The 14532-nt window shown below is 33.3% G+C and overlaps 1 protein-coding gene across 1 annotated transcript in view; it reads right to left on the bottom strand.

Moving 5' to 3' along the window:
- LOC113227121 (pyrokinin-1 receptor-like) overlaps positions 1 to 10010 on the bottom strand; it is a 37640-nt gene extending 27630 nt beyond the window's left edge. Inside the window, exons 1-3 of the mRNA XM_026459999.1 lie at positions 10007 to 10010; positions 6838 to 6944; positions 1540 to 1647 (exon numbers count right to left, since the gene is read on the bottom strand). Of these exons, the coding sequence (XP_026315784.1) occupies positions 1540 to 1647; positions 6838 to 6944; positions 10007 to 10010 (219 nt within the window). The remainder of the gene's footprint in view (positions 1 to 1539; positions 1648 to 6837; positions 6945 to 10006) is intronic.
- Positions 10011 to 14532: the final 4522 nt, after the last annotated feature.

The following is a 14532-nucleotide window of genomic DNA, read 5'->3' on the forward strand; positions in this document are numbered from 1 at the left end:
AGAACCTATTGCAATAAAACGGCAATTTCATACTTTAACCCCTAATAACTTTGATTAGGCAAAGAAACAAACCTTTGCAAACCTACGAAGGTAAACAACCAATGACTATCATCAATTTAAGTTTACAATCACCAAAATGGAATTGTTTTGTAACCACAAGAACCAAAATTGAGAAATCATATCCTTCGTATAATACAGCCACATGTGATCTTATGTCAAAAGTGCTTTTATTATAAGTTATAAAATAATACGAATTGCATGAAACAATCTATGAATATATGAAACATGATAGCTCTCTCGCTAAGCGACACGCTTGTCCATAACAGTTGCAGAGCCGCTACGAGCTTTACATAGCAAAGATTTGACGGACACTGTCACTACACCCGTCACCCTGAGTCATTAGTTGAAAAGTCCCATGTGCCTGCAATTTCACCAGCATTTCATTTTGCGGATGTGGCCTTATTGCATCACCAAGTGTGCGAAATTATCCTTTCATGTGCATATTTTTTGCAATATCGATTTGCTACTTCAAGTTTAGCCAAGTGTCTCACTTGAACGCACAAGCTAAAATTATCAATTGTACACCTCTCATTAAAACTCTAAAATTACGAGGGAAGTACACAACATACATTACCTACGAACTCTAAATCATAGCGTCTTCGTTAATTACCTGAATTTCTATCGAGTCATTTGAGTACACACAATTTAAGCGAAGGAGGAAACTAACAAATGGTGTTATTTTTGTACAAACTTGGAGGACGGATTAAATTACATTCCACGCGTTTCGTGAGGTTTTCCGTGGGTTATCAGGATCGTGCTTAGATTTTGCGTAATAGCCGTTTAGTGTTACAATGTCTGTTGATCGATTTTAGATGGATTCACTGACACTTTTAGTTTCATAGTATTATCAGCCTTGCAAGATTGATTTTATTGATTTTGCCTTATTACCGTGATATTCATCTAGTAAGTAATAAAATAATAAGTAGTTTCATAATAATTGGTCATTGTAATATAATTGGTCACTGGTTGAGTGAAGACAAACTTTCATAGATTTAAACCAAAGATAAAGGTCTATGACACGCATAACAAGCGCATAAACAAATTATTATCAGTTATATTGAAAATTCTGGGGATTTCATATTGCGTTAATGAATAGTATAGTAATAAATACAGTAAAAAAAAATAGGCGCATTGTAGTCGAGTTGCGGATACCAGCCCGTTGCACCAAGTACCAAGTACAGTAAAAAAAATGCGGTCATGACGACTTATAAATGTTATAAGGAGGTTATAAATTCATACTTAAATATACATAAAAAATATATTTTAAATATATTGATTTATTAAAATTTTCCTTTTTAAATACTAACAAGATTATTGTTTAATTTTCCAAATTGCGACATCTTCACAGAACTAATTTCTATAGAGGAAGGAAACACTTTGTAGCTGAAACAAATACCCTTGCTTAGGTACCATTTTCTGACAGCAGATAACAAAAATGTGTCATTGTCTAAAAATATGAACATCTATAAATTTTCTTACCTTAAAAGCGTTTCTGAATTTATTGGACATAATATTGTAGAGAAACGGATTGATTGCAGTCGATAGAAAGTACAGGACACCCGACAGGTACGTGAACACGATGTACACCTGCGAAACAATGAAACACACTTTTGATACACAATTTGCACTATCGTTTTCTGTTTATGTAACAGCGTTTTAATTTGTCAATGATTTACGAATGAATTAATGAATGAAATATTCTTTATTGCATATTAAAATTACAATGACAACACAGAACAGTAATGTAAGTATCACAGAGTAAGCTAATATACAACAGGCGTTGTAATGTATATATTACTAATAAAATGCAAGAAAAAAATTATATCATTTCATAATAAATGTGAATTTCCCAATTTTTTCTAAAAATAATTTCAAAGCTCAATAATTTAAATCTAAATCGTAATAGGTTAACACTTTCATTATCAAGGAGGTCGTATAGTGAACAGATAAAGAAAAAGATCAAAAGTGAGCAGCTCTAAAGAAGTTAAGAAGATGACTATGAACCGTAAGATGTGGAGTACGGAACTAGAGCCTGGGTCATAAATAGGATGATGATGAAGGCAATAAAAAACGAACAACTTTAAAGTTGCAGGTATTCTATTATCCACTGAAAGTCAGACACCGAAAAGCTGACAGAGATAATAAGAACGTCTCAAATTCACGTCAACAATGTAATACTTAGAAATACTAATTAGATTGCTCCACGAGTTCACAAAAGGTAAAGTTGACGGTAGTAGAAATGAAGAAAGTTAATTACCAAAAAAATTATTAATTACGCATCGTTTTAACAGCACACCCAGCTACTAATTTTAAATAGCAGCTGGAATTCAGGAGTCAAAAAGTCGCAACAAGAAATAAACCAACAACAATAGAGGAAGTTTGGACTGTGACAGCAAGTTGAAAGCTACTTTTTGTTTCGACAACAATTCTTAGTTACCTACTCAAAAAAAGCTATGATTATTGCTATAAATTAAGTCAATGTATAAATGATACTATTTTAGTTTTTGCTTATGTCACAATACCTCCAATGAACACAACGCCAACTTTTTTTATGTTTTTTTTTCTGTTTTTTTTGTAGACGGCCATATTTATTTATTAATATTATGCTCCCCGAATTTATGAACAAAAAATTTAAAAAAAAACACAAAAACAAAATTAGAAAAAAAAACTAATTTTGTCAAAAAAACGAAACAAAAAACAAAATATAAACAAAACAGGTCGAAAAATTAAGTTGGCGTAATGTTCATTGGAGGTATAGATCTAAAAGATAATAGAAACTATTTTATGAAGGTACGAACTACAAATAATACGTAGACAGAAATTATATTATTATAACTCTCAGTTTCAGTTTCTTTCACAAGCTTTTCGATTGATTCTGGTTTTATTTGGGTACCAATTTCATTTCATAGGAACTTCTATAATTAAGTACCTACAATTCACTATTAAACATTTTACAATACCTCAACTACTCTCAGTTGCATAAGTCCGAAAATTTACAATTTCCATCAAAATCACTTATGTTACGACAAGCATTTAATTATTTATTACGTAAATATTATGGCTTCCGAGATATATTCCTTATCAAAACAATGTTCCAAGAATTCATGTACGTACTTTGTAATAAGTGTATAAGAAAGTATAACCCTTAGATTCGAATCATTTTATTACAGTACGTACCTAGTGTCTGACAGCGGGTCGTTTACCGCTGACGTGTGTGACTATCTTAATAAGGTTTTTATAATTATTGCATAATACACACTTCATCAATTTATATTTATTATATTAACCATTTTCGTGTAGACAGAAACCAAAGGTTACTTTGCCAGACTAACTTTAAAGTAATAATAAGTACAAAACAACAATAAAATTTGTGACTAATCAAAAACATCAAAGAATAGTTACGTATAGTCCAGAGCAATGATATTAGAAATATTTAAATCGGTCTATTCCACTAGTCCCTACCAGCTGTCCCCAGCTGGTGAGTACAAGTGGATTTTTTTTTCACTTTTCCCTACTACACCGTCACTAGTTGGGATAAGTGGAATTTCATTTCCACTTATCCCTACCCAACCGTTTCTATTAATAGGTAAAGTCGAGAATAAAACTGTGTCAATGAAAAGCACCTACACGGCTAAGATCCTACACGGCGCCACTCGACACTGCCGAGTTTTTATTTTGTATTGGTTTGTATGCTAAGCGACCACACTTTCCTCGTTTCGAACTACTCGCCGTTCTTACGGCACTATATCTTTTTATTAGATTATTTATTGTATATGTATATTATTATTATATTATATTATATTATATTATATTATGTTATGTTATGTTATGTTATGCTATGCTATGTTATGTTATGTTATGTTATGTTATGTTATTCTGTGCTATGCTATGCTGTGTTATGTCATGTCATGTCATGACATATATTATATGTAGTAATGGTTCACAACAATATAACAGAAACCTAATTGCAGTGGCAAGAATTACGGATCAAAGTTTAAGTGTTACATTTAACGATAACATAGCTAGTGTTAATGATAGCTATGATAATACTAAAACTTGTCGCGAATCGTCAAAGTAATTTGTATTACAATCCGGAAATATATTATAGCGCCTAGTACCTATAGCCATTATATAGTGTCAGCGATTACGGAGGTAAATGTTGCTATATAGACATGGCATAGATGTTCAGAACACTTTGAATGCAAAGCATCTTATCAAAGTTATAAATAGATCTGATATGAATTTCATTTCAGAATTCTTCTTTTGTGCGAATGAGTAAATGACTGGACCATGTAATGAGTTATTTATAAAGAATTGTTTAGTTTGATGTTTTAGGAGCCCTGCACCATACAGCCATGTATGGTGCAGGGTGGTGGGTGGTGGAGCAAAGTATTTCGTCATCTTTATCGATGACTATACGAGATGGTGTGCAGTATGTGGTCTGAGTAAGAAACGTAAAGTTTGCACAACGTCTAAAGCATACAAAAATTACTTGGAAAATTTGATGGGACATAAGATCAAATATATTCAGTCAGAGTATGCAGCCTAGCCTTAGAGAAAGGAAATAATACGGACCGTCCACATAACATATTTAAAAGTAGAAATGACAAGCTGTAACAATAAAATAAAAAATTATAAAATTATATTTATTATTATTAACACTCCCTATTAAAAAATTCAGAAAACATTCACCCTAAAAGGGCCTATGATATCTATATGATTTAACAGGAAATCACGTGATGTTCGGAAATAAATGAGGGTGACGAGTTATAAGCACGTCCTCTCGTTTTGAGAATTGTGGTGGGAGTGGTGACAAAACGAACCACAACGTAAGAATATTGAAGGAAAAGGGAATTCGAAAACGATTTAAAATTTTAAAAGTAAGTGATCAAGAACCATTAAAGAGGGTGACAAAAAAGGGGGGATGACGATCACGGAGGTCAGCATCGTCACAAGTCGAATGACGAATGAACAAAGAAAGAAAGAATATCAAGAAGATTGACAATTCCTGGCATACCTACATTATGCGATAACTAAAGGATGAATAGGACCTTGGAGAAGATGGCGAGATGTATGTAAATTTCGTCGAAATACTCCGGGAAAAGGATAATGAAATCAGTTTTAAGCGAGATTGGTAACAAAAGGTTTTAGTCAACGTTATGGCGTTGATTATCAGAATATTATCTTCACGCCAGTCACTAGGTTTGACATTGAACTTGATTTGAAAATTCAGGTTATACTATACTCTATATCTCACTTATATCAATAGTAGTATTGGCTACCTGCATTATTCCATTCTTCGTCGTATCATTCTTTTTGGTGATTTAATTTCAAATTGTTGTTCTTTTTTGTAATTGACTGTACCCTTCAAATAAAAAAATAATTGAGTCCATTCTGCGTCGTATCATCTTTTTTGGTCATTACATTTAAAATTATTGTTATTTTTTTGTAGTTGGCTTTACTATTCAAATTATTTACATGAACGAGTCAGGAAGACGTTACGTTGAGTGATCTGAAAACTAGGGATGTGTGCCGATTCAAGTGATCGCTGTACATGTATAAGCAACTTTTACTGAAAGGGATGGTGTTGCAAACATCTTTTTTTTTATAATGCACTCACTCAACACAGCCCCGCACTAGGGAATCCCTGTGTCGCGGGTGCCATGGACACACACTTAGACAACCACAAACTACACCCAAAGTCACGAGAGAAAGAAATGTAAGCCATACACATATTTCTCCCGGCCCTGGAATCAAACCTGGGACCTCTGCGTGGCATGATAACCTTTCAGCCACCGAGGCAGTCAAATCATTAAATGAGCTATGTATATATTTTAAAAACATGGACCACGAAACCATTTTTAATTTATTTTATTTGTCTGCGCAGAGAAGAAATGCGATTGTTGAATATAAATTTCTTGGCATTTCTTTTTTCTTTCGAACATACACAACATTTTTTTACATTTTTTTATAACGTTGGAAATAACAAATTCAACAAGAGACGTATTCATATCACATCGTGACACTTAACGGCAAATAGTCGAAAACAACGAAAGATCAATTTTAGAATTGTAAATTAAGATATGTTTACATTTTAAGTCAAAAATTAATTTTGCTGATAATATTATAATATTAGGTGGAGAAAAAGTATTTTGTAAGTAGTTGCAACATTTGAATAATCTGTTTTATTCCTCGTTAAATATAAATTAGAAAACCGTAACGAATGTATTATTTATAAAAAAATCTCGTTTTCCGGTATCTTGTGAACCAGTCAAGTAGAACTTAGCATAATGTATATTTTGAAAAAACTAAAAATAAATTGGAGCTGTTAAATATTCATAAAGTAACAGAATTATTACGGTATTATAATTCTGAAATGTATTCGCCTAAATTCGACGTTGTATAGAACAACCCAAATTAATTAACAAATAGCACGACATTAGATAGAGGCATATCTCTATTCCCGTGTTTGCGTAATATGTGGAATAAAAAGTTAATATCATTCGGTATACGGCTGTTAGAGTTTACGATAGCTTATATGTATATTGCTCGGTCAATCGTAACGATCTCTTCACCGGTGCAGAAATTTCGCATTGAGTTTATGTGTATGACTTTGAAAATCATAATCGTTTTGAAGATCCGCGTACCCTCCAGTCAGAGAGTTGTCTTATTATACGTTATAAAGGTCGGTTTGTTTGAAAAAACAAATATACGCGATATAAATCGGGAAAAATAGTTTAATTTCTTATACTTTAGTAGAGTATATATTAAAAATACCAAGTAATATGTAGCGCTGGGGTTCTCCAGGCTCTTCCCGTAGATGGCGATCAACCTCTGGACGTGGAATGGGGCCCAGCACACGAAGAATGACAGCGTCACTGCCACTGCAAAACAAAATTAGTATTTTTACATGAACACTATTAAAATACCATCAACTTACCATATTACATAAACATTTATCATAATATCATCAACTTATTCCCATTATTACCACTAACTTATTATTATATAAGCTTTATGCAATACTTTGTTGCTTTGCAATTTCATTTTTATTGATTTTATTTAGTCAGTATCATAAATCAGTTACTGAAAATTAAGCTTTAAACTTAGCGTTTTAGCTCAAAACACATCATGTTACATTTTTTTTTAATAACGTAAAATGCTCACAACGCATGCTGTGCCAGTTTGCGCTTGACTCACGTTATAAAGACAATTACCGTGACGTGGCGGGATTCGCATAAATCTCCATTCATAGTCTAAAATATATGTACAAAGGCAAGCCTTTTCTTGAGAAAGTTCAATTTAAACCATTATAATTCTTGGATAATGTGCACTATTAAATTTTTGAAATATTTTTTAAAATTTCACATTCAGGGAGGTAGATTTTGGAGAAAATTCATTTGTATTTTTATCTACAATTACGAAAACAATGTGAAACTCAAATTAGCTTTTTTAACAATAAAATGCTTGCTAGAAGGTATTAAAGAATGTTAATCACGTAAGCACAAATTACTTAAAGGTTTCATTTTCCCTTTTAAAAAGCATAACCATTGATTACCAAAGTAAGCAGTAATAATTGGTGAATGAACAGTGCTACAATAAATTATTGAGAAAACCTATGTACCTAAAATCAGAAAACTGTCTTGAATGGGTACCTGTACCGAAACCACAAACATATCATTTTGTTATAAATAAGTCAGTTACCTCACTCTGTATATGCTACATGTAGGTACGTTTCATTAACTGGTTCGTTGTCAATACTAAGGACACAACACAATGTTATTTTTAACTAAAGGACAAATTAACAAAAAACCCATGATGGTATACAACTTGTTATCCACAGATCTGGATTTTCAATGTTAACTTTTTAAATCCTTGCACATATTTTAGTTAGTAAGAATATAATAACAGAAATAATAATTTTACTAAAAATGGTATAGTAAACATCTTCAGGTCCTAAAACATATAAGAAGTCGGTATTTTCAACACAGAATGAATTAAACTTTACATATTATGAATGTATATATTTATATAAATGACGACTGATGAGAATGCGTCACACTTGTCGTAAAAGATGGAATTCCATGCTCTTTTTATTATTTGGCAACACAAATCATCAGTATCACTTTTGTATTCTTTACAGTTTATGTGAGCTGTGAACATTTATTTTGAACGTAATGTCTGTGTATTTTTCGTTTTCAACTGTAATATTATTTATCTTGCGGTAAGAGGACTTAAAGAGTGTTTATGTGTCTTGTATCCAACAATTGCAATAAAAATATGATGCCATGATGATAACAATTTTCTCTACCGCATGATTTAGCGTACTTAAATAAAATTTAACAAATTTACTACAGCCGCAACACTGCGAACGCGTCAACTTTGTTTCTGAAAATAATAACAACTCTGGCATAGTGTTTATTGTTACAGAGGTTAGTTACAAAAACTAATCTAAATCTACGTAAACCTGGAATGATGAAATTGTTTACTATTATAGAGGTTAGTTACAAAAACTAACCAGTTTTAATTCGTCGAAAGGTAGAAAATAAATTAGTACTTACTAATTTACTTTCATATTTATTCCATACTAGGTGGTACCCACGAGTTCGTCTGCGTAATTGAAGTACTTCGAGTAGCCTTACTTGTCCCCTATTTTACCTTGAGGGCTAATTGATCAAAAACGCTGACGCATTGTTTATATCTTACAAAAGGTTTAAATATGAATTTCCAGATCCCTTGCTTGTGAAATGAATGGTTCTCCATACAAACTTTCATCTCGTATTTCACCCCCTTTAGGATTTATTTTTGTAACATAAATGTTCTTGTTCTTGTCAGAACTCTTCTAAGAACATAGATGACTGATGATGAACATAGATGTAGATGACTATCTCTATACCAAAATTTGGTTCAGCGGCTTAGGCATGAAAATGTAACAGACAATAAGAGTTACTTTCGTATATAACTAAAGAAAAGAAAAGCCTTTGGATGGATTTCGTACTTAAAGTAACAGTTATTAATATTAACATCATAAGTTGAATACGTGTCCGTGTTGAATTTTCAATCTACGTCTCGCTCTGATATAAACTCTCAATTCGCTCTTTAAAACAAATTCTATCAGAACATGTCAACATGGGCCATAGTTGGCGTGTTTGTATTTTCAGTTGTGTGGAATATATTCCACGTGATCCGTTTCAGATTTATTTCCAAAACAAATAATTCTCACTCGACCTGTAACTACGTGATCGTAACATAGGTATGTATTACATATGGAGAAATTAGTTGCTATGAGAGTAAACGCAGTGTGAACCTCTCTAATTTTAATTAATACTAACTTTGAATTTCATTTTGTCTCGTGCGTACGTTTAGTAAACAAATTAATTACACAAGACGCCAATCTCAAATTTGAGTCAAACTTTAATTCCCCTTCCGTATGTAGAACACTGGTTGTTGCATTAATACGATCTCCTTTACGAATGCGACGATATAATTTTGATATCTTTGAGCAAAATAGCAAATTATCACTGAAGGAAAACAACAACATTCCTAATTGGATTGGAATATTAATATATCCGCATTTTAGACGTATTAAAAAAAATCACACAACCTTTTTTGTACTTGTTTCTACATTCTTATTTACATGCTGGTATCGTATGTAAATCTTTTGCGCTTGTAAAACTTGTATCGGATAATAACGACAAAACGACAAAAAATTACAAGAGTATTTCGATCAAAGTGCAACTGTACCAAACTAGTTTTATATGAACTTCGGACCTATAATCAGGTTATTATTCTTTTCCTCTGGATCAAGTTCACTTGGTTTGAATGTCGTTTTGAGATCTATTTCTTTTAGTTATTTGATACATTTTTCAATATTTTATTTTAATTTAATTCCAGTGAAGTCTAATTTAACTTGACTGTGGATTAAGGCGACAGGAGCACGAATTACCCATTTGGAGTTCAATACCCAAACTAATATTTTAAACAGATTCGTAATAAAAATTTGACTATGCTGTATGTAGATCACTATACAAGAAAGAAAAAAACAAAGAGAGAGAAAGTATTGAAGCAAGTTAAAATTACCTTAACATTAAACCCTCTAAAAATTTATATAGCATCTTAGTTGAAAACCAACATGCCGTTACATCCGCCATCTTGTCTAAGACCATAGTAGATATATACTCAAACTAAACGAGTTCGTTTCGTTCACTAATGACACACGGCTTCAATTACGTCGCACATACAACGCAATTAGGGGGCCCATTACATTTGCAAACTTTTTCCACGAAATATTTCGGGAGCGAAGGCGTTACGCTAATACTAAATCATTTCTTCATCTTCTTCATTCTTTTCAAGAACGCAACTAATGTGTTTCCATCTGCTTTTGTATTTTCATCAAAAAGCTCTTTCCATATCTAATAACAGTGATATTTTTCAGCACACAAAACATTCACAATAAAACTAGAGACACGAAAGGGTATCACCGTCAGTATAAGCCGCTTTTGCCAAACAATCTACTTTTTCATTATCTACTATGCCACAGTGGAATAGAATCCACTGCAAGACTATATTTTTTTTAATGAGCAAGCAATTGATATATTATGTTAAGAATTATATAGACTATTGGGATACGGCGAAAATTCGACGTACGCCAAGCCAAATGGAATAAAGCGCTCTTGGAATTTGTAAACAGGTCACAGTTCGCAACGAATAGAGTATTTACACAAGATGACGCTTCCGCAATAGTTTATAGCTAATAACTCAATATGCATAATAGATAATGCCGAAAATATGTGACATATAGCATGGATTTGTAATTAAAAATCATAGACCCTCGCTCATTTCCCAGTATTTATCAGTAATTAATCTAAAAAATCCGTCATATTCAACAGAACATAAACGAATAAACGAACCTGCTGTCTTTCAACCTTAGTTTAGGTCCATGTAAAATTGGAATGTTGGGTCTAACAACTAGTAGCACATTAATATAACCATTACAAATATTTCGCGAAGACTGCTGCTAGCTTGCGTAGGCACATTCTGAAAATACCTTTATCCTACCAATCAAAACTGGTTTTTTTCCCAAAAATTGTCAGTGCATGACAAACTTAATTTATTTATTGATGATAATATTGGGTTGCAAAAAGCGTGCCAAAAGGCTTATAGATGACTCGGAGTTAGTTGAGGCGAAGCTGCAGAGACTTGAACATCGCCGTAAAGTTGCCTGCTTATCGGTATTCTACAGGATATATCACGTAGAATGTGCGATGGAATTGCATAATTTGATTCCGCCTTCCCCTTTCCATCATCAAACGACTAAACGTGGGCTGGGATTCCACCCCTATGTTGTGTACATTCCCAGGATTCGCACGCGTTTCGCTTCCACATTTATGTAGCGAGCGGCTAGACAGTGGCATTCCCTACTGCGGACGTATTTCCCGAACGCTATAACTTGGACCTTTTCAAGGCGAGAGTTCATAGGCATTATTTAGGTGTGCATGCTACATCGTCGACCTCATCATCAGTTTCCACTAGGTGAGATGGAGGTCAAATGCGCACTTCTTTTTCATAAAAAAAAATTGCTTTTCTCGAGAAAAATTGGTTTTGTACGCGAAGAAATAGTAGCGATTGCTCTCCGTAACGCGAATAGGTGTACATTTAATTCATTCCTATACAATTCTCATAGTATTATTTTGAACAACATTAAATTTTTAAGATGTAAACTAAACAATACATCATAAAGACTGTAGCCTAATCCATTCAGATTCGTATAATAGTAATATAAATCCATCTTAAACGTAAAGGGAGGACACTTCAATCCCAACCAGCTATAACTTTTAAAATATTCAATTTTTTTTACTAAAGTGTACTCAAATTAATACGCTTTTCCTAGAGAAGCCACAGTTCAACAAGTCACAGTTCTATTAATGTCCCATTAACTTTTAACCCTAAAGATGAAAGGCCTCTCAAAAAAAAACATTACTTACTTTGCGCCAGGTAAGTCCAGACGTAATTTAATTAAAAGTTGTGATAGTAAATTAATACCAATCTGCAATTCAACTAGATTACTAAACATGTCTCCATTTGAGATATACATTTATTTGTACAAAACGAAGTCGTCAGCTATTGCATAATTTGTATCTTAATTAATCTGTTTGCAAATATCAATCAAATAGTTATTTATTATGTAAAGCTGCAAAGTTGTTTGACGCGAGTGCTTGTATTGAAACCTGAGCAAGCGGAGGAAGCTAATATTGAATTGAATTTAAAAATAAATTACTGAGCGTAGCAAGGGTTTCAAGACACGAGACGCAAAACTACTTTGCTGCCGAGCGAAACACACAATTTTTTTTTTTGATTATAAGAAAAAGTTTATCTTCGGATGCGTTCTGAATTTACACCTCATCAATTTTTATTCTTGCTTGTACGTTTATCGCGTAGTTGAACGTGTCATCTTTTATATTTCATCGAAAGAAAAAGTTTGGTGCACCACAGTCTATCGTTAAGTTCGAATTTCAAAAACCTTTTCCACGCTAGAGTGCAAAAAACGCTTTTGGGCGCTGATTTCTAATGAGAAAGAAAGCCTTTCCGAGCTAGTAAGGTGAAAACTATATTAAATAACGAAGGGATTGGCGGATCACCCTGTGGTACATTTCAAAAAACTTCTCATTAATTTGAAAACATTCCAGATGCAGTATCATATTATTACAAACCGCTGCAACGGGAAATCTATCTAAAATTGTTAGAAAAGACCCAAATCAACATCATTACAGGCACTACCGGCATTGACAAAACAGCAAAACGTAGAACGATTATTAGGGTATCCGGTATCGGTACAGTAAAGTTATTATTTATATATAACTAAATTACACTTATTTATACTAGCTTATACTTACTTATATTATATAACTGCCTCCGTGGCCGAACGGTCACCATGCCGGTATGCCACGCAGAGGTACCAAGTTCGATTCCCGGGCCAGGAGAAATATTTATTTGTATGTATAATATATATAATAATACTTGTATGGCCTACATTTATTTCTTTCGTGAGTTTGGGTGTAATTTGTGGTTGTCTATGTGTGTGTCCATGGCACCAGCGACACAGGGTTTCCCTAGTGCTATGTTGAGTGTGTGCGTTATTATTATTATTTAAATTGGATTTGGATTTCGTGAAGCCAGAAATCATTTCCGAGAAAACATTCCTCTTTTCTTATGGGCACTAATCTGTTTTGCCTATGATCGCATGTAAGATTCTGGAAATTAGTGAAATTGGAGAAACAGCTGGAGAGAGATACGATCAGACTTAAGTATTGGTAATAAATAAATACCTTGTTTCTAGAAAATAGTTATGCAATTTAATAAATACAGTTTACCAGTATCAGGTTTTTTTTTATTATAGAATATGAAATATCATTATGGCCTGCGGACGTATCCTTCGACCTAATACTGTTATGTAAACGCAATAGGAGTTTCAATACTATACATTATTGGAGTAAAATGAGGTTCCGCGTCGACGTAAAACACAAGGCAGATCATTTGCAGTAGATCAGCTGTTTTATTTTTATCACCTTGAGCTTTAAGAACTTATCCATGCTCGAACAAATGCATTTGTCCCGAAATAAATTTTAGAGGTTATTGATTAACTCTCTTGTTATACTATAAAATGAGCTAAATGAGTAACTGTTATGAACAGGCGTGTAGCTTACCACCAGGCGCACGACTTGTTCGTCCCGTCACTTGATATTATATGTATAAAAAAATTGTAAAGAACAAATTCCACTCAGTGCAAAGTATACGCGACGCGTCATGTTTTTCACCTACAGTATATTCATCTCTATTTTCCCATTATTAAGGTACAAATTTGTGATATGCAGTCGAGCGGGTTCGCGCGTCACTTGAGCGCAGTGAGGCGTCACAAACCGACCACACTGTGGTCCGGGTGCACTAATGCGAGCGTTGTCGCGCGACGACTTGCGTCGCCAAGCGTTGTAGTTCAAAAACAGGACGCGACGCGACGCTTCGACTCTGCGCCAGTGTGAGTTGAGCCTATAACTGTAAGAATAACGTTAGTCGAAATAATGTCGTTGATTGCAAATGTACAATTGTTTTATAGTAGATTGATGAATCATATATTATTACACAATAAATTAAATTAATACCTGATTCCTAGCACATAATAAATACTACCGTACCTATGTGACCACTAGATGGCATTGTATTAAAAAAGTAATAGATGGCGTTATTTAAAATTTGTATAATGTTGAAATTGCAAGATTAGTTTAATTCGAAGGAACGTTTGACATCCAAATGTACATTTGTTTTATTGTAGAGCGTTAAAATAATTATTCACACATAGTAAATTAATGTATCGTCTATTTTAAGTATTTTTCAATGTAAAGAGTATTCATTTTGATTTAATTTTTTCACCAGCCAATCACCGGCCGTTTCCGTCACATTTCACCCGCTACTAAAAGG

Source organism: Hyposmocoma kahamanoa, unplaced genomic scaffold, assembly GCF_003589595.1.
Source record: "Hyposmocoma kahamanoa isolate Upper Pololo Valley unplaced genomic scaffold, ASM358959v1 202, whole genome shotgun sequence".
Classification (NCBI taxonomy): domain Eukaryota; kingdom Metazoa; phylum Arthropoda; class Insecta; order Lepidoptera; family Cosmopterigidae; genus Hyposmocoma; species Hyposmocoma kahamanoa.